At 33.0% G+C, this 22,869-nt stretch overlaps 1 protein-coding gene across 1 annotated transcript; it reads right to left on the bottom strand.

Moving 5' to 3' along the window:
• Positions 1-2,127: 2,127 nt before the first annotated feature.
• Positions 2,128-6,551, bottom strand: LOC124943623 (acidic leucine-rich nuclear phosphoprotein 32 family member B-like). The gene is made up of 4 exons (XM_047484103.1): positions 6,383-6,551; positions 6,259-6,265; positions 4,040-4,164; positions 2,128-2,399 (listed from the first exon to the last, which is right to left on the bottom strand). Exons 1-4 carry the CDS (start codon positions 6,549-6,551, stop codon positions 2,128-2,130), a joined length of 573 nt encoding a protein of 190 aa, XP_047340059.1.
• Positions 6,552-22,869: the final 16,318 nt, after the last annotated feature.

Below are 22,869 nucleotides of genomic sequence, written 5' to 3'. Positions count from 1 at the left end.
CCATCCCTCGGTATTGACTCTTTCGTTAGAAACAATTGGGTCTTTACCGAGAGATATCGTAGAGTTTTCGGTTTAAATACCCGAGAGGAAAACCGAAAGTTATATGGAAAGCTTTCGGTTTTCCCTTTGGAGAAAAACCGAAAGTTTTCTAATTAACTTTCGGTTTTTCATCAGAGAGAAAAACCGAAAGTTTTACAATTAACTTTCGGTTTTTCTTCAAATGGAAAAACCGAAAGTTTTACATTTAACTTTCAGTTTTTCCCTTTGATACAAAACCGAGAGGTTTATTAAGAACCTTCGGTTTTTCCCTTTGATACAAAACTGAGAGGTTTATGAAGAACTTTCGGTTTTTTTCTTCAAATGGAAAAACTGAAAGTTTTCCAATTAACTTTTGGTTTTTCCATTTTATACAAAACCGAGAGATTTATGAAGAACTTTCGTTTTTTTTTAATGTTAAACCCGAAAGCTTTTCATATAACTCTCGGTTTTTCCTACGTTGAAAAACTGAAAGATTTCCATTTTACTTTCGGTTTTTCCCTACAAAATATACAAAACAAGCCGATTGTTTTGTTCGCAACTAAAACCTGTTCAGCCAAACCAATATCTCAATAATAAAACAAATGACACATAAATGAAATGATCATTATCATTACAAAATTCTCAACCAGACTAATCATCCAAACAATTTGTTTTAAATACAAATGAAAACGTACTCAATCAATTCATAAACATGTTTTTCCTAGAATTAGCTAGTGGGGGGAGGAGGTGGTTGTTGTTGATATTTCCTCAAAAACAATTCGAAGCTCTCCATTCTTGCATTCATTTCTAACTTCTCCCTCTCCATTCTTGTCACAATTTCTTGCTTTTCCGCTTGTATTTAATTAATTATGCGTATTCTTTCTTTATCCCTCTTCTCCAATCCTCTAGTTTCAGCGCCATTCTTTGATTCTCTTCATACAATCGATCATTTTTTCGTTGTGAACTGTTTCCACTTCGACGATCATCACGAAAGTTTGTGGGTCGGACGCCTGATCCCATTCCGATCACTACCCCGTGTTTTTATTGTCCGAACACCCTCTCCGTTAATTCAAAATCAGATATTTTCGGTTCGTTACTAAGAACTTCCTCTATCTCAACCTGCACATTTGAAATAAATTATCATTTATATAATAAAAAACTAGCTATATTCAATCCACTTACAATTTTCTCTTGCACGCGTTCGTCCGGGACGGGGGTTGGGTTTTCTTTTGTCGGTTTTGAGGTACGGGTCATCTTGAATATTTCAACGACAGATGGTGCCTGTCCCATTTCAAGCGCCTGTTGAAATAAATGATTTATATAATTAATAACAATCTTTATATTAAGTTATTACAAATAATGTACTTACCAACTCTTCTTCAACTTGAGCAAACGGTCTACTTCCCGTATGATGTGGGAATTTTAAGTTCTTTCTATTAACAATATTTGTACTACTGTATTTCTGAATCTTAATTAAAAAATGAAGTTAGAATAATTAATATCATATTTTATTTGAATTATAAAACCGTACCTTAAACTTTTCCATGAAGAAATGGTTGCGACATACAAACTCGCAATCATCTCGATCGTAGTCTGGTGGAGGATTGGCCAGTACTGCCGCCTCGTCTCCTTGATGGACGCGAATATATTCTTTGTTCAAATTCGAGCGCCATCTATCCCATATCTACTTGGCGTGTCCCAATCCGGTCTTTCGATAAGAATCAATAGGACCATTAGTAGACTTGAACTGATCCTGAAATTAAAAACATTCAAATGTTATAAAAAAAATTAATGAATGATTAATGTATAATTAAGTAATAATTATTACCGTCATAGCAGTCAAAATGGAATCCAATTGGTCAACACTTAATGCCTTCCACTTCAGAAGATGGTGTGAACGGCTGAGGGCCCGCACAACCGACCACACATGTCTAGACCACCTTGTTCTTCCCTCGTCAGCACCACCGGGACTCCCATCTACCGCTCTAAAATTCAGAGGAATCCTTGTCCCCGCTAGCCTCTTAGATAGCGCAATATTCTTGTTCTTCCCCCGTCTCTTGCGGGCAGAAGATTCTTCAAAATTATCAAATTCATAATTAGATATGTGAATCAATTCAAACAATAACTAATTGTAAACAAGTTACTTGTCAATGATGGGTCGGGAGTGGAATCGTGCTCCTCCTCGTCATCCTCCTCTTGAGACTCCTCGTGACCCTCGTCGTCAGCCTCATCGTCATCCCCCATATCAGCAAACGTACTCTCAACAAACACTTCAGCCTCAGCAGCATCAATATCCTCGTCTGCTGGGGGAGCACTAGCTATCGGGATCACAACAATAGGTGGTTGATCTCTAGAAGACGATTCTCGGAACCTTAAATTTTCTGATTGTACAAGTAGGTTCTGGTATGGCTTAGATAGTTTGCTGGGTATTTTCCTCATACTCTTCCAAGTTTCTTTACGACCTTCAGACATTCTTAATGCATACTATTAAGAATGAGCGAATCATTCTTAATAAATGAGCGAATCATTGAAATAAAGTTGTAATAAGAAGGAATATAAAGTAAAAAACATAAATCTACCTAATTAATTAATCTGAACTATATATTTGTAAACTGCAGTTTTAATTTTGTCACAATCTTCCAACCGGGTTGGGCTGACATATCAGGGGCGTAGAATACTTGTTTTGGTTGACTCACCAATATATATGGGTCTGGACTTTGGGTATTCAAAATTCGGTTTACATTTCTACTTACGAATCCATATTTATCCACGTTCACTCCTAGTTCCCACGAGTGTGTATCAAACCACTTACACTTGAATAAAACAACTCGTTTGTGAGAAAAGTACTGTACTTCGATTATATTCGTTAAAACTTCGTAGTATGGCATAGTTTCAGACCCGTTGTACCCTTCAACAACCACCCCACTATTTTGAGTGGTCAAACCTTCGTCGTGTTTTTCTGTACAGAATTTGTATCCGTTTACTTTACACCAAACATACATAGGCGAGTACATACTTGGACCTTCTTCTAAGATCTTGAGGTCTCTTGATATGTCGTTAATTTCTGCTAATTGAGCGACCTATATATATACCCGAAATGTAACCGTTAAAATAAATATACAGAGTTAGGAGATAAGGTTTATAATTTACTCCTGGACTCTTTGGACCTGGAATTAATATAGATATAATGAAATTGCTAGAATCCATGCAAGTAGTGGGTGACACATTATAAGAAACGAGAATAACCGGCCAAACACTGTATGACTTTTTCCCATTTGGAAATGGTTGAAACTCATCGCTTTATAAACCCAGTCTTACATTTCGAGATTCCGACGCAAAATCTTTATAATTTTCATCAAACGTTTTCCAAGTTAAGGAATTAGCGGAATGTCTCAACGTATCACTATCAACTCTTCCTTCCTTATGGCATCTCATCATTGGAGCCGTTTTTAGGACATGTATAGTCTTTGCAGTCTTGGTATTAGAGGGAAATATCTCAACACCTTTTTTGGAATGAATTTCTCATTTTGATTCTCTCGAACTGCAGCACTTGTTTGGTCGACTTTCCATATTGAAAGACCGCAAACTCTGCAAGAATCTTCATTTTTGTCGTCCTTCCAAAATAGCATACAGTTGTTCTTACATGCGTCTATCTTGTCATATTTAAGCCCGATATCAGTAATAAATTTTTTACTTTCGTAGTAGGAGTTTGGCAATTGAGCGACAATTGGTAATATGTAGTCTTTAAGCAGACGCAGCAACATATCGAACGAAGAATTTGTCCATTGACAGACATTCTTTATGTGAAGTAGTTTAAGTAGTGCTAATGATTTCGTTATTCAAGCACCTTCATACAATGGCCATTTGGAATCATCAAGAAATTTATAAAATCTATGCGCATCTTCGACTAGTTCATGGTTGTTCGGGACATCATTAACGTTGGAGAACATATCGTTTATAAAATCGTGCATATAACGTTCTTCATTGACCTCTTCATTAACTGTATTATACATCTACTTACTCGGATCGTTAAATTTTGGCACGACATCCTCCAACTGATCATCATCATCATCATCATCATCATCCAAGTCATCGGCATCGTCGTCGACATTATCATTAACCACTTGAGTAGTATATCTCTTCTCTCTATGACAGTACTCATAATGAACATTTATTACATAAATGATGAGGTGAGTCTTCACATCGTTTATTTCCATAAACGGCGCGTTCAAGCATTTCACGCAAGGACATTTCACTATATGTAGGGATGTACTCTTAACAGCAAACTCGAGGAATTTTTCAACACTTTCCTCGTAATCTAGATGATCTCGACGTAAGGTCATCCAACTTTTATCGGGTACTTCCATCTTTCTAATAAAAAGGAAAACAACCCGCATTATTATTTACTTAACTTTGTCTAAATTAATTAGGCTAACATAATTCTAACATAATCTCTACCTAATCTATCATTATCCAACCAAAATTCAACATAATCTAACATTATCCAAGAAAAATTCAACCTAATCTAATATTATTTCATTCATACACATAAATCAAACATAAATTTAACATAATCAAACCTAAACTAACATCAATCAAACTTGAATCTTAAAAAATATAACACAAATCAATAATAAAACATAATCTAACATGATTTCATTCATACACATTTCAATACATGATTCTAACCTAAATCAATAATAAATCTAATATTCATTCACAAACCAATCTAACATAAATCAAACAATATCAAACCTAATCAAACTTAATCTAACCAACAATTCTAACATATTCAAAATCTAATAATCATTCACAAACCAATCTAACATAAATCAAACAATATCAAACCTAATCAAATTTAATCTAACCAACAATTCTAACATATTCAAAATCTAATATTCATTCACAAACCAATCTAACATAAATCAAACAATATCAAACCTAATCAAACTTAATCTAACCAACAATTCAAACATATTCATAAAATTTATCCCACAATTCTAACATATTCAAAACCAAATCTAACCTAAATCTAATCAAAACCTTCAATCAAACTAATCTAACATAATTCTAACCTAAATCAAACCTCAATCAAACATAATGTAACCTAAATCAAACCTCAATCAAACATAAATCAAACATAAATGTAACATAATATAACCTAAATCAAAAATAAATTATACCTAATCTAACCAAAATCTAACAATAAATTATACCTAATCTAACAAAAAAATCAAACAATAAACTAACCTGGTGGAGGAGCGACGATTGCAAACGGAGGCTGAGGCGCGGCAGCAGGAGGAGGCGGTTCTTCAATCGGCGTCGTCTTCAGGCAGTCGGCGGAGGCGGATCGATCTTCAAACGACGACGTCGGATCTTCAAACGGTGGAGGCGTCCGTTGGCCGTCGTCGTCGGATTGGGCGGCGTCTCCGTCGGGTTGGACGGCATCGTAGTCGGGATGGGCGGCGTTGTCGGGGAGGCGGCGGAGAGAGAGATAAGAAGATGGAAATGAAATCGGGAAAAAAGAAGAGAAGGAGGCGCGTTTTTTTTATTTATTTGGTCATTACCGAAAGTTAAATGATTAACTTTCGGTTTTGATCAATTGATTAATTCCGAAAGTTAATCATATAACTCTCGGTTTTGATCAATTATATTTCTCGAATTTAATTAGATAAAACCGAAAGTTAATAATATAACTTTCGTATTTGATGATTAATTCCGAAAGTTATATTATTAACTTTCGGTTTTACCACTTGACAAATTGTTGAATTAATTGGTTTCTCACTTTCTAATAACCTTGAACAACATTAATTTAACACATTTGATATATCAGGGGCGTACAATACTTGTTTTGCTTGACTCGTCAATATATACAGGTCTTGACTTTGGGTTTTTAAAATTCAGTTTATATTTATACTTACGAAGTCATATTTATCCACTTTCACTCCTAGTTTCTCCGAGTGTGTGTCAAACCACTTACACTTCAAATAATCTAATCTAATCAACATTATTTCAATCATACATAATTCAAACAATCCAAATCATACCTAAAATCCAATTCATTCAAACATAATTCAATTTTAACCTAATTCAATTCAATTCTAACCTAAAATCCAATTCATTCAAACATAATCCAATTCATTCAAACATAATCCAATTCTAACCTAAAATATAATTCATTCACACAAAATTCAATTCTAACCTAAAATCTAATTCATTCATATAAAATCCAAATCAAACCTAAAATCTAATGCATTCATACAAAATCCAAATCTAACCTAAAATCAAATCTAATTCAACATAATACTAACCCAAAATTAATTAACTGATATTATTAATAATATAAAAAACCACAAAAAATTACATTCTTTTCTAGTTGTTGTATGCGGCGACGGTGGAGGAGGCGCGACTAGAAGTTGTGGCTGCTGGTGGAGGAGGCACAGCGAGAAGTTGCGGCTGATGGTTGAACGGAAATCTTCAGTGAAGTTGGAGGAAGGGCGGCGTCGTCGTCTTGAACGGAGGAGCGGCGACATCGTCTTGAGCGGAGGAGCGGCGACGTCATCTTGAACGGAGGAGCGGCGGCGGCGTCTTGAATCGGTGAAAGGAGAAGAGAACGGGCGGAGGCGGAAGGGGAGAGAAGAAATCGGGGAAAGAAGAAGAGAAGAAGGGGAAAAGAAATCACATTTTTTAATTTTAAATAGGTCAATTTCGAAAGTTTTATATAAAACTTTTGGTTTTGATGAAATGGTCAATTCTGAAAGTTTATATAAAACTTTCGGTTTTGATAAGGGTCATTTCCGAAAGTTTTATATAAAAAATTTGGTTTTGATAAGGGTCATTTCCGAAAGTTTTATATAAAACTTTCGGTTTTGATGGTTATTTCCGAAAGTTAATGATATAACTTTTGGAATTACCACTTGACAAATTGTTAAATTAATTGGTTTCTCACCTTCTAATGACCTTGAACAACATTAATTTAATACATTTGATATCCTTAAAATATTACACAATCCATATGATCAAACATTACACACATTCATAAGATAATCAAACATAAACATTCATATACACTTCTCTATATAATCAAACACAATCATAAACATTTTAACATTAATCATAATATTAATTTTTAAAATACAAAACACACTTGATTATATTAATTAGGAGTCTATATTGGAAGGTAAAAAACCAATTAATTTAACAAATTTAAAAGTGGTAATTCCGAAAGTTAATGGTATAACTTTCGGTTTGGATGGTTATTTCCGAAAGTTATATAATTAACTTTCGGAATTACCACTTTACTAATTGTTAAATTAATTAGTTTTTCACCTTCTAATTACTTTTGAACAACATTAATTTAACACATTTGATATTCTTAAAATATTACATAATCCATATGATCAAACATTACACAAATTCATAGGATAATCAAACATAAACATTCATTTACACTTCTCTTTATAAAATCAAACACAATCATAAACATTTTAACATTAAACAAAATCTTAATTTTTAAAATACAACACACACTTGAATAGATTAGTTAGGAGTATAGATTGGAAAGTAAAAAACCAATTAATTTAACAATTTGGGAAGTGGTAATTCCGAAAGTTATTGGGATAACTTTCGGTTTTGATGGTTATTTCCGAAAGTTATACCATTAATTTTCGGAATTACCATTTCACAAATTGTTAAATTAATTGGTTTTTAACCTTCTAATTACTTTGAACAACATTAATTTAACAAATTTTATAACCTTAAAACATTAAACAATCCATATGATCAAACTTTATACACATTCATATGATCATCAAACACAAACATACATATACACTTCTTTATATAATCAAACACAATCATAAAAATTTTAATACTAAACACAATCTTAATTTTTAAAAGACAACACACACTTTATTAGATTAGTAGGTGAAAAATAAAATAATTTAACAAATTAGGAAATGGTAAAACCGAAAGTTAATGGTATAACTTTCGGTTTTGATGGATATTTCCGAAAGTTATACATAAAACTCTCGGTCCGGACCTTAAACAGAATGTTTTTTGGGAAGGGTCAAAACCGAAAGTTTTATTGAAAACTTTTGAAAATACCCCTTCCCAACACTTAGAATTTTTTCAGCTTTTTTTAAAGAAGGGTCAAAACCAAAAGTTTTCTAATAACCTTTCGGTTTTGACCCTTCCCAACACTTAGAATTTTTCAGCTTTTTTTAAAGAAGGGTCAAAACCGAAAGTTTTCTAATAAACTTTCGGTTTTGACCCTTCCCAACACTTAGAATTTTTTCAGCTTTTTTTAAAGAAGGGTCAAAACCGAATTTTTTTAGAAAACTTTCGGTTTTGATCATTTCCAACACTTAGAATTTTGTCAGCTTTTTTTTAAAGAAGGGTCAAAACCGAAAGTTTTCTAATAAACTTTCGGTTTTGACCCTTCCCAACACTTAGAATTTTTTCAGCTTTTTTAAAAAAGGGTCAACACCGAAAGTTTATTAGAAAATTTTCGGTTTTGACCCTTCCCAACACTTAGAATTTTTTCATCTTTTTTTAAATAAGGGTCAAAACCGAAAGTTTTCTAATAAACTTTCGGTTTTGACCCTTCCCAACACTTTGAATTTTTTCAGCTTTTTTTAAAGAAGGGTCAAAACCGAAAGTTTATTAGAAAACTTTCGATTTTGACCTTTCCCAACACTTAGAATTTTTTCAGCTTTTTTTAAAGAATGGTCAAAATCGAAAGTTTATTAGAAAACTTTCGGTTTTGATCATTCCCAACACTTAGAATTTACTCAGATTTTTTTAAAGAAGGGTCAAAACCGAAAGTTTTATAATAAACTTTAGATTTTGACCCTTCCCAACAATTAGAATTTTTTCAGCTTTTTTTAAAGAAGGGTCAAAACCGATAGTTTTTCAATAAACCTTTGTAATTACCCTATTTTTTTTTCCAATTTTTGACAAAAGTATAAATCAAACATGTTCTATAATTTTCTAAAATAAAGGCAAATCCAATAAATAAAGGAAAAAAATCATAAACCATATAAATAAACCAAAAGATAATAATAATTCATAATTTAAAGTAACCAAATCTTTCATCAGTTCGAACGAAAAAATTACACATAATAAATTAAACACTAATTAGTAGATGAAGGGGGAGGAGGGGGTGGTTGATTATGCTTCATGAAATAATCAACTTGTTGTTCGAGATTCTCCAGTTTTTGCTTCCTTTTAGCATTATCCGTTTTCAGTTCAGTAATCAATTGACCTATTTCTGCGTCCCTCAATCGGATTTGCTCCAATTCCAACGCTATTTGTCTAGCATCTTCCGCATCTTTTGATGCTGCTATCAAATTCTGGTATTGCCTGGACAGTTTCTCTTGTGTACGTCGAAGATTTTTCCATAAATCACTCATCCTGAATGCATTTCATATATATTTACATGTTAGAAGTGAATTTTTGTTATGATAAAACCTTTTATAATATACATTGTTGTGGGACAAAAATATTCAAAGATACATCCCTAGTTGTTTGACCCTATTAAGATAACTCTAAAGGTTGAGTGATGTCTTAAAATGTAAAGCTTCCAAGAACATAAACAGTCCATGATGTCTTTCATGTATTCCAACTAAAAAAGAGATTTGGCAAGTTTGATGGTTGCTTTTCATATTCCTAACTCTACTCATTTCTGAAGTGAATGTTCATTTCCTCATATTTCTAACACAATGGCTGATGAACATGCTACTTGGGGGGAAGAAGACACACCCTCTTGTTACTTTTTTTCTATCAAAGAAGATAAAAGGTTATATAATATCACCCTCTCATATAAAGTCGAACTTCTTTTTTCTATCAAAGAATATAAAAGGTTATATAATATCACATTCTCATATAAAGTCGAACTTAAAGGGAAGGCCATGTCACGAGAATAAAAGAAAACACAAAATTATTATGGCCATTGATATTAGTTATACCCCATTCTGAATAGACAAAGTTTTCATAATTACTATGGCCATTCATATTAGTTATACACCATTATGAATATACAAAGTTTTCATACTTCTCTATTGTTCAACTCCGAAAGAGATAAAAAAAAAGTCAGTGTACCTTAAATGAATCAGTTTGTTATGATTTCATCCAATCTTCTATACATTCCCTACATAACACTATTATTCTTATAAGATTTTCAAGTATGCTCATATTGTACCTGGATGAGTTATCCGAGCTACTTCCAAGTGATTGTTTGAGTTTTTCCTGCCTCCAATCATCAAGGCCAGGAGACATTCTTGTATAGTAAGTGCCATTTATGTCAACCAGTGGTGCATCCAACAGTGCATTACAACCTGTTTCCTCTACTGTCTTATCATGTATATGCCATGTATGTTGTGATCCATTAGAGATGTACACATCTTTTTGGTTTGCAGGTAAAATATCCCGGTTATATGAAAAGGGAAGATTAGGATTTTCCTTGAGATTGAATGTTGAAGAATAACCCCTAAATCTTTCACTCATTTTTGTCCTGCACAAAGAAGCAAATCAATTCTCCTGAAATCAAGTCTCGCCAAATCTATAGAGAAAGACAAAAAAATATATAACAATGAGATTGAAAATTTGTTTTCATTTAGGTAAGATGCTTATTCTTGTTTGTACTAGTAATCAATACATAGAAAAGCAAATAAGAGGTGCCATCAATTTATGATAGCATCCAATATGTGTGCTTGTTGCAATGCTTTAATGATCAGGAAATAAAAACAAATACTTTAGATTATAATAAAATTCAGATTATATAAGTTGTGTCCCCAAAAGACATTTCTATGTAGCATGATCCTATTAAAAAACTAAAAATCTAAAAACTATAAAAACTTTAAAAGTATGAGACACACACTTCACACTAAGTTAATGAGCACAAAGTTTGCATCCAGTTTCCAATTGTTTTTGTCAAAATTAGACTTTGAAGTCTCATGAACAATATTTGAACTAGAATACATGCCATAGCCTTAAAAAATAACTTAAATATTTCTGATAATTTTTATAAATAGAAGCATCTATTACAAGGATTCTTATATATAGAAGTAACTTGTGCCTATGGCATCATGCAATCAAAAAATTGAAAACTTTCTAAAAGCTAACTACAGTTAGATTGTGAATAGAATTGAAGCTAATCATAATATACCCAAACTATATTTCATTGTTTCATAGTGTTTTTATTGAATATTTGTATACAACGTTTGGCAGAAGATAAGAAAATAAGTCAATAACTCCATATAAAAGGAATGTATTAGTTATCATTGATTTAATTGCAGATTTGAGTAATTATAACTTTTGGTTTAATTGAATTTTATTACCTTCGATGTATAATCTGATTTGAAGCACCAGCAAACTCAAGGTCTAGTAACCTGTGGTAGATACAAAATCGAGCAACATATAAATAAGGAAATATACATTTTTCTTTTCAAATATATTGAAATAGTCATTATGTTACTGTCACAATACAATAAAAAAAGGACAAGGGCAACAAAACCTGAAGCCGAATGAAAAATTGAAGTCTAAGTTCGAAAAAATGTCGTACTTCAAACTAAGCCACCAAAATAGATTTCTTGAAGAAGGCGGCGCCAAACGGGAGCCAAGTAGCTAAATGTAGGGCATCGGGAGAAATGAATGGGCTTTCCGAGATTGAAAATAGTTTTTAAAAAATCACAATCGAGTATGATTAAAATCAGCCCACTACTCCTTGGCCCACATAAATTCTTCAGCCCACTCAAGTATCCGTAAATAAAAACTTTTATATGAGACAATCATAACGCGAAGACTCGTATCTTTAATTCACAATTATGACCTATATTGTGAGAGTTTAACTATTTGCATTTCAAACTAGACTATGATAAAACTTCCAGGTATATTTTAGTAATAAATATGATAACACTATAAATATATTATTTTTTTGAAAAAACGACTTAACGTTATTTAATTAAAAATCACAAAAATGGGAAAAAACCAACACGAATTCTTTAATCAAGTTAGACAAAGCCCTACTCTTGATTTTAAAAAGGAAACAGCCTAACAAACAAGGAAATAAACCAAACAAACAAGCAACAACAAAATAAATAAGTTCATCGTGCCTTGAATTAGAATTTTTCGTGATTTCTTTAAACTTGATGAACCACTTTGACAAGTATCCCAATTTTGTAAAGTCGCAGGAATTCGCCTCCATGTATATATTAGTGCATGGCCATCATGAACAATGTCTTTCCAAATTTGCTCCACATTTCTTCACACTCTTGAAAACATTTGTGCATTTTTTTCCACCCATATTTGATAAACCACCGTGCCAAAATAACACTTAAATACATCAACACTAAATGTATGCCTTTTAGACTTATCAAGCGCCAACTCCTTAATTTGTTGTCAATTTCCGGATAGCTAGCCAAACTCATAGCATGAGGGAACTTTCCCCACACTATAAATATATTTATAAACTACCATTTATGTTTGGACGTTAAAAATCCGCCCTTCTTTTTAAAAATATTAGAAAAAAAAATCGTCTTACAAAAAGTCATATATTTTCCCCACAAAATTAGGAAAAAAATATATATTTAGAATGTGAAAACTTTGTTTTAAAAGAGATTATTTTTAAAAGAACTATGGTGCTTGGTTACACGTGAAACACTCAACGTTATGTCTCACATGTCTGTAAAAAATAAATGAATGATTCTCTAACATAACCTAAACGACACCAACAACTTTCTTTTCAAAATTATAGTACTCGAGGTCGATCCTACCTTAAAAATCCCTCATACTCCTCTCGATCGATGAGAACAATTTGAGCAGAAAGGTATGACATGGGACTTTGACCAACTATCGACATACAAAACACTCTGAAAGACAGAGCACGTTCAAAAAAAGAAAAGTATTAAACAAAAGGAGGGTGATCAATATAAACGCATATAGAAAACTGACAACTCTATTAGGGATCAAGTTTTAGATGCTTAGCTTGAATAAGTAGTTGATCAAACTACCCAAAACAAAGAATATTACATTTCTTATCCCAAAAGAGTCTTATTTGAGGGCATGAAACTAAAAAAAACTGTTAGGATCGGTGACAAAAATAGAAGGGGGTTGAATATTGTTGTTCAATTTTTCACTTTAAATGCGATTTTAATCTTTTTATAGATTGAAAATTTGTTTCTATTCATTAACAAATCTTAGCAAGCTCTTGAACGGTTTCAAGTGCGGAAAGTGCTTGCGAGATTTGAAGCAGCATATGTACGAAGTGAATGATGCAAAGAAAGGACAACACAAGAGTTTATGAATGTGCGGAGATAAAACTCCTATGTCACTCATTCTTCTGTTTCCAAAAGGATTCCACTAGAACAATTTGATTTGTATAGCCACTACACAAATCCACTCAGATTACAGGTCTTAACACTTTCCTGTTTTGAACTTCTAGCTATCACACTCTTTGTTGAACAGACAACGTTCTGTCCAACTTATAGTACTGAAATTACTATCAGGTGATACAAAAGATTATCTCTTAGCGTATATCGTAACATGTATGTTTAAGAGCTAGAGAGAAATCAAAAGATCAAGTTCATAGATCGAGCCATAGGATTCTCCGTTGTACTCTGATCCCTTTCTATATTTGAAGTGTAGCAACGTTCGAATCTAATTCGTAGATACGTATTAGTTTTTTGATGGTTGTACGCTAGGTGTATGGGATAGTGCTCAGACGAATAATATTCGTTGGAACGTGGCGCACAAGATAGTAGTGTACTGGTCGAATATTTGGTAGAACATGGTGTACAAGATAGTAGTGCGCGGACTAGTGGAATATTCGTATACGTGACAGTTGTACATTTTGGCGTATTAAGCTGCATTAAGAAGTCTGATGATTCCCAATACAGCTGTTAGTGCAACCCTACTGTTGGCAACTTGGTTGTTAGCGCAACACAATTATTGGCGCTTTTTCCGTTTGCTATTAGCACAACTCTACTGTTGGGCTACACAACTGTTAGCGCTTCTTCAGACTGTTGTTAGCACAACTCTACTGTTGGGATACACAGTTGTTAGCACTTCTTTAGATTGCTACTTGAACAAGGCTGCTTCCAGCGCTTCTTCAACTCTGTTTTTGGAGTTAGGCTGCTGTCAGCGCTTTTTAACACTACTGTTGGAGCAAGGCTACTGTCAGTGGTTCTTCAACACTACTATTGGCAAGGCTACTGCCAGCGCCTCTTCAACTCTACTGTTGGCAAGGCTGTTGTCGGGGCTTCTTCAATACTGCTGTTGGCAATGCTGATGTCAGCGCCTCTTCAACTCTGCTGACGACAGCTCTGTTGTCAGCGCCTCTTCAGCTCTACCTGTGCATTAAAACATTTGCAGAACTTAGTTTTATTCATTTATCAACACATCATCAAAACTATGTCGTGTTGATTGTAATTACCCCAAGTTCATTATAATCAATTAAAGCGTTTTTCATAATTCAACTTATTTAATGATTTCCCATTTAATCTTAATTTAATAATTTTCCCCCTTTTCTTTCTTCAACTTAATCTAACAGAAACTGTGTGAAATTCTATGTTCACATTTTTTTTTGCTTGATTAAATTAGTCGAGAATAAGCTCAACAAGGCATGTTGCCTTCTACTTGTCGAGATTATGTAAATGTTGCATTGTACAAACACCACCTACATATCTACGGGCTCAAGTGCCTATAATGTATCATTAAACATCCTGGTACATCTGATTTCAAGGGCAATGTTGTCCCCACAATTTATCGCCTTATTTTCTTATTGATTACGACATCACCTATTATGAGCTAAATTATATGTTATCATGTATACGTGCATACATTGATTAGAAGAAATAATCATTCATAATGAAAATCTGATTTTCTAAAACATATGCAAAATCAAATCAAACTTTCTTTAAATTTAGTGCATGGACCTACTCTCTCATCACCTTCTCACTATGTACCTCTAGTGTTATAGGGAGGATTGTGGGTTCTACACGCACTAAGACCTTTCCAACACCTTGTCTCTTTCTTAGATCGAGGTGGATGTACTCGTAGTTATGTCATCGGAAATGACCACATTTCCCGACTCTATAGGAGTTTTGAACCATTATTTGGTCTCCAGCTAGAGACTTCCTTTTCCTCCCTTCTTTGGAGGATGTCATATTTTTGAGTGATATTCTAAGAGTGCACTTTGGCCACGACGATCATGACTCTCGTTTCTTGGCCCAGAACGAAGTGATTAATAATGTAGTAGGAGAATATAGAGCGCTACTCCGAGTTTGATGAATATACGCTCACTTAGTGTAAGATCATTGTGATCCTTTTGGACCATCATTTCTTATGTCACGGTGAGTTGCATCAACCATTAGATCAAATCCTACAGGTGACCATCGCAATCGAGGATAGGGATTTTGACCACTCAGGCATTGTTCTCGCTGAATAAGTATTATTCAAAAATAAGTATTTTGTACCTTACAATAGAAATTAACATCATTTATTAATTGCCTCATTCAAAGTATTAATGTTAATTATAACAATTAACAAATTTATTTTCATTTGAATTAAATTTTACTTTAATTCGCAATGAATATGATGTGAATTTCATTTAGATTAAATTTCACCTTAATTCACATTTGAATTTGATGTGAATTTCATTTGGATTAATATCATTTTAATTCACATTTGAATTTGATGTGAATTTCATTGGATAAAATTTCACAATTAATTCACATTTGAATTTGGTGTGAATTTTATTTGGATTAAATTTCACCATTAATTCACATTTGAATTTGGTGTAAATTTCATTTGTCTAAATATCATTTTCATTAAATTAATGAAATTAGTTTAATTCCAACATTTATTACACCACTCTCTTATATCAATAATTTGGAAAGTGATACTAATTGTCATTGCCCTACCGAGGAGGGTCATATCTCATGTGATATCTCCAATGGCCCTGAGCTTTGGTTCTCCATCCAGATGTTCAGATTATTTGATTCTATGAGTCCGGGCGGTTTAAGAAGATATAGATTGTTTCCACCCTAATTCCAATTCCACTGATACCCTGATGGACTCAGAAGTGACTGACACTAACACTAAGTCACTAGTTACGAGCATGCGTCAATGCCTGACCATGATGACATGGACTCCAATAGACTTGGTATTGATCTCAACATCGGGTCTTTAGAGTTAGATTCAGACCTCAACTATTTTGAGGGTGAGCTTGGTCCGTTGGCAGATGGAGAGAACATACGCACTGATATGGCCCGGTGCGCTTCCCTGTTCGATGACATCGAAGTAGACTCAAATGATAATCCTGAAGAGGAGGATGTTGAGATGGTCGTGTTGAGGCCACAATTCACGCTATAACTCACATGGAGAAAAACAATGGCCGTGTAGAGGTCGATCTCCAAGAAAGTGAGATACAGTCGGACCCCGGTTCGAACTTATACAACGAGGTGATGCATGCTCTACAATGTGGGGACTCAGATCCCAATGTGGTGAGGAGCAAGAGTGTTCTTGACTTATTCGACATAGAGACTAACCCAGAAGAGGATCTCAACTTCATCCCGAGTTCTTAGAGTTGAGTCTATTTCTTTTCATTTTTCTCATACCATGTACGATCTGTTGGGATCAGTGCTAACAATAGAGACTAGGGTCTAATTATTGTGAACAGCTTACGATAAACTCTTCAATAATAATCTTGTGAGGGATTAGTATTTGTTTCTATTTTTTGCAAATCCTTCAAACTCTTGAAATAGATTCAAATGCGAAAGTGTTCAATGGATTTGAAGTTATAGACAACTGAATGTAAATGGCAGAAAGTAATGAATACAGGGTTTGTTTATGGAAATTTGGAGTAAACACTCTTACGTCACCCCTTCTTCCTCAATTGGAAGGATCCACTAAAATACTTTGATTTGTATAGAACACACTACACAAACCTAGTCAGAAACCTATGACTTAATTGACTGTTTGTTCTGAGCTCCTAGCACACACACACTATTGAACAAAACACCCTTTGTTCAACTTACAACACACTGTTAATGACTATCAAATAGTTTAGTAACTTATCTCTCAACTTTACGTAGTGAATTACAAAATACACTTGAGAATAAAATATCTATAGAGAGTAATTTGATTCAAAAAATAAAGCTTATAGAAATCTGGTGATTTAATAAGAAAGAGAGAGCTTCCACTTCTGTCTTGTGATTTCAGCCAGCAATTCGTCTGTTGTCCTTAGGCAGCTATTTATACTTGAAAAGAAATAACGGTTGAATCCTCCTTTTGGACACGTGTCCTCTTTCCGTTGGATGTACTATCCTTGAGGTACTGGATAGTACAGCAGAAAAAGATTCTTGAGATTGTGGTAGTACAGGCAATTTGAATGACAGCGTACATACGATTCATTCATTTGGTTAGCTCTATTGCCAGCTATTTTGAGAGCTCTATTGCCAGCTGTCTAGACACTCATCAACTTCAGATGCCCATCCTTTAGACGTCTATCTTCCTTCAGATGTCATCTGCTTATCTTAGATGTCTATCTTTCTTAAGACGTCATCTGCTTATCTTAGATGTCTATCTTTCTTCAGATGTCATCTGCTCATATTAGACGTCTATCTTTTTCAAACATCATCTGCTCATCTTAGACGCCCATCTGATCGTCTTAACCGTTCATCTACTTAGATGCCTCATCTGATCATCTTAGCCGTCTACTTAGACGTCTAACTACGTTGACTTTGAGACATCTACTCACGCGCTTTGACTTTAAGTTGTTCCTGCAAATTAACAAAAATCCAATTATTAATTTGCACCTATATGATTTCATCTACTCATTTTAGATGTCCAACTGTTCATTTTAGATGTCCATCTACTTCAATGCCTCATCTAATCATCTCATTTTAGATGTCTAGTCGTTTGCTGAAAATTAACAAAAATCCAATTATTAATTTCACCTGTATGATTTCATCTGCTCATTTTAGATGTCCATCTACTTCAATGCCTCATCTAATCATCTCATTTTAGATGTCTAGTCGTTTTCTCGCGCGCGTTGACTTTGAGTTGTGTCTGCAAATTAATTTAAGATTCGAACCCAGGTCACCCATATGACAAACGAGCATATTTACCACTAAACCACTTAAGATGTTGATATCTAAATGTATATTTATATATTTGATATGACTAATAATTATTGAACTTAGTTTTATTCATTTATTATCAGAAATCATTTCATCAATCATCGAAATCAAAATTATTAAATTATTTTAAATCAATTAAAAATTTTAACTCAACAATTTCTCCCTTTTTGATTATATAAGCTAAATTATCAAAACTAGTCGAGTTCATGATTTAAACATACTTCATCATTAAAAATTTTAACCCAACACGATCTTTTGTGTACATACGTAACAATGACATATCATGTAAAATGTCATCACTTTTGATGCAACACTTATTGGTTAATTAAAATTAGATTTTCGAGATTGTGTGTTTATTTTTATTTTGGGCATGTTTACATGGTCGATAATGCGGGTTGTCACCTTATGTAAAGCTAAACTAATAAAAATGTAAATAAAAAATATGTGCACACAAATAGTTTGTTACAGGGCGTTTCTCTATTTTTCTCGTCACGGTCCCCAAACAGATCCCTCCACTAGACGGTTTATCAAGACTATCACTACAAAGACAAAGATGGATGAAGCTTCAAGCCCATGAACTTAATAGGACACTATGACCGAGGTATAAGAGATGTGCGACATGTTCAAGGCATGATGGCCAAAGTCTCCAAGTTGTTTGAAGATATCAGCCTCATCAATACAAATCTCTCAATCTGGTGGTTGAACCGATAACCAACTCCATTTCTCAACCAATCCATCATGTTGTCCAACCAATCACTTCATATCGACCATTCTGATCCGCCATCTACATTTCCCATTGTCGGATGTGCTTAATGCTACTAGGAAACTAGATCTAGTGAGTGAACAACCTCAAAGCCCAGACCATCTACATTTTCCCATTGTCGGACATGCCCGATGCCATTAAGAAACTGGATCTAAAGCCCATAACTAGGAGGACTAGCCCTTATAGTATGGAGATTCTAATAAGGAGGAGGATGATCGCATTCACGCCTCTACCCATGTCCGCACTAGTGGCTCGTCTCGTTGTGGGAGGTGCGTCAGACACATTCCCAATGTTTCTACCATCAACATTTTCACCTACTTACTAAAATATCACACTCTCATGGCTAATTTGGAGGCTACCCATGTCCATATCAAATCTTAGGTGGCCAAAGAGAAAGGGCTGAGAGAAGTAGAGAAAGGTGATTGTCCCCAAAATCTTCTATTCTCCAATATTAGAAAATTTTCTAGGAATGAGGATCCCACCCTATTCTTTGACAATTAACTAGATGTGATACCCATACTCTTCTTCACATTTTCTCCCAGTATTAGTTAAGAAAAGGCTTTAAGATGGTATCTCTAAACTAAATCTCTCAGTTTGAAATTGTATAAGAATTAGAGGAAGTTTTCTCCAAGCGCAGTAACATGTATGAAACACCAAAGGTTACCAAAATGGACCTCAAATATATTAAGTAGGGATAAAGAGAGACTTTCAAGTCTTTCCTCGACTAGTAGAGGTAAGGATGACAATGGGTACCCACATGCCTGATATCTGTGGGTTTCTAATTAGTGGGTTCGAGTATTTTAAATTGGGTTCGGGGTCAGGTATAAATGAGGGGGGAAAGTAACCGATCAGGTACGGGGTTAGGGATGGAGAGTGTGCAAAACTCAAATCTAATACCCAACTATATATATATATATATATATATATATATATATATATATATATATATATATATATATATATATATATATATATATATATATATATATATATATATATATATATATATATATATATATATATATATATATATATATATAACGTCCCATCATTATATTCATCATAATAATTATATAATCTATTTTTCTCTTATCCACACTCCACCTTACCCACACTTCATATTTTCCCAAACTTCCTTTTTTATTATAAATAAATTATTTCTCTTTAATCACTCTTTTATCTTCATCTTCACTATCAAAAATTCTCTCTCGTCACTTTTTCATCTTTATCTCTTAATATTTTTTAACATTTCCTTTATATTTTCTTCTTCAATTATAGTAACAACAAAGTTGTTATATTCTTCGACATCTATAACATACTTCCATAGGTAAATAATGTTTATATTTTTTTTATATATTTCGATATTACTACTTTAAAGTTATTTACTGTTTATTTATTCTTAAATATTTTTTGTGAATTCATTTAAGTGAAATATAGAAATTTATACTTTAATCGGGTAATGGGTATCTGTCGGGGATCGAGTACCAAACGAATCGGGGATGGGAGAGAAATAGATACTCGTCGGGTTCGGGTAGTAAAATAAAAATCAGTTATGGATACTTCACTACCCGGTAAATAGGGTACCCCTTACCATCCCTAAATGGGGGTATGCTTTTTTTAACAAAGATGCTCCGCCGTCTGAGCATGTACAAATCGATCTGATGATTGAGAATTTAAACGACGAGTATCACGATGACCTTGCCTTTGAGGTAGACGATGCGTCCACATGAGACAATGTAGCGCCTCAAGAATATGTTGAGACGCACGGTAAAGTGTAAAATAATGTTTTCTAAAAAGGCCAAAAATATAATAGTAGAGACTGTATCACTAGACGACGTGTGGGGGTATATCATTGATACTCTTTTTTACACATAACCAATCACCAAGTCCACAAAACAGAATCTATGATTCTTTGTGTTCATACAACAAAAATTATTATTTTCTAATTTTACGAGAAAAATTAGGTAGAAACTCTTTGTCGTGAGATTTATTTTTTAAATTAAAAAAAACTAAAAGAGACATATGTCAACCTATTATTTTATTCTCAATATCAGATGTGATTCGATGGTAATATAAGTTATAGGGTTGACTACAAAGTCTAATTTAATTTACAAATACTTTTCAATTTCAAAAAAAAAAATTCTTTAAGCGACGCATTAGATCCCATAAAAAGTTGAGCGGTTTTTATTGCATTACATTGTTTGACTATGTTTATTAAGAACCTAGTCTTGTTAATCTTTCTATAGATGAAAAATAAAAATAATGTATTTCTTTAAATGAAAAAGTATTATAAACACTCATTTTCACTCCCCAATTATATAGTTTATATATTTTAATAAATTTCAGCCCTATTGTTATATAAAATCCATACAAGGGCTTATTGCACCGATTATTAAATAATTAATTAATTTTAGAGTTATCAACATGTCGGACTTTGAAAATAATTAATTTTGTATTATGAAATTAAATAGAAAGTTAGTAAATAGGTTAGGTTTGAATAATTTAATCTATTATTAATATGTAATATTTACTTGATATTTAATAAAATAAATAATTATTTTTTTAGATTATCGACTGACTTTAAAAATAATTAATAAATGAATGAATAGGTTAAATTTGAATGAATTTATCTTTATTATTATTATTTTATTTTATTTTGTAGGTAATTTTAAAATAAATAAGTAAATGTGTAAAAAAGGAGGAATGAGTCAATGAGATGATCGTAAATTTCACGTACAAATTGTTTTAGAGAATTTCAAAGTCATAACTTTTGATTGAGAGCTCCAAATTGACCCAGAAAAGCGCTTATGATTTAGGTGAATTAGGAATTTTATGTATTCACATAATTTCCTAATTCGATTTCAATCAAAAATGTCCAATTTAATAAATAAAAAATTAATTTGATTTAATATTGTTTTGGGGCCTTATTCGATGATAATGGCTCAAGAACATGTATGTTATTGTATGTTATTGTATGCTACATAAATGAGGTGTTTGGACCCCTAAAAGTAAAGTTTAAAACAATATTTTTAATTCTTTTATAATTTTCTTGAAAGGGATATGGATTATTTTAATTTTTTATTTAATTATGGATGTGATGATTGATGGTATGATATTGCAATAATATTTTAAATATATAATCTACCATTTCCATTCATTTCGATTTTAAAATCATGTTGTTTTCTCTATTGTGTGTTTTTGGTGTAGTATGTGTTTTAGGTTTAGGTGTCAGATAGAGAATCGTAGCCATGGCCTAGTTTTCGATCGAGAAATCAACCACAACATATGTCGTGACCGAGGGTTATAACCATTTGTGTTGCTTCCTCCCGAGGGAGCGAGCGAGCGAGGATCACCTTTCTGAGCGAACGTGGCCTCTAACCACATTCTTTAACATCCGACCGAGTTCCGCAATCCGCTAGCATGCGCCCGATCCGACACACTTTTCCTTAAGTCTAGTTTTCTTTGTCTAATTTTATTTATGTTTTTTATTTCTTTAGTGTGTTTGTTTGGTTTAATTATTTTAATTAGTTTTTTAAAAAATCACTAAAAAATAAAAAATGCATGAAAATATTATTTTCAACAAAAACGAAAAAATATTTCCAATCTAAATTTCAATTTTCATAATTTTCTAGATACTTTATTTCCTTACTTTTTCAAAAATAGTTATATAAACGTTTTTTTAGAGATGTTAAGACATTTATGATGCGTGTTTAAGTATATATATTATGCTCATATAATACTCTCTTTTGCATGATTTTATATATTTGTACATGTATATTTATTTTTGCATTATTTATTTTATGATTGTCGTACTATTTATATGTTTTTTTGCCATGATCATCACAAGTGCTGCAAAACGTGGGCAATCATTCTTAATATAAAGATTAGCATTTTATGACAATTTAAAATAAAGTTTAAAAAGTAAGGTTTAAAACTAATATTTTCTAA

This window comes from Impatiens glandulifera, chromosome 6 (assembly GCF_907164915.1).
Source record: "Impatiens glandulifera chromosome 6, dImpGla2.1, whole genome shotgun sequence".
Lineage (NCBI taxonomy): Eukaryota > Viridiplantae > Streptophyta > Magnoliopsida > Ericales > Balsaminaceae > Impatiens > Impatiens glandulifera.
Note: the sequence above shows the minus strand (reverse complement) of the source record. Positions and strands in the feature narration are given on the sequence as shown.

Bases quoted from the DNA above. Each gene is read 5' to 3' on its own strand.
- LOC124943623 (XM_047484103.1), bottom strand. From the start codon at position 6,551: ATGTCGCCGCTCCTCCGTTCAAGACGACGACGCCGCCCTTCCTCCAAC. The intron at 2,400-4,039 runs GTAAGTAGATGT...TTGTACAATCAG, and splicing joins GCCAAAATTTAACGATCCGA to AAAATTTAAGGTTCCGAGAA.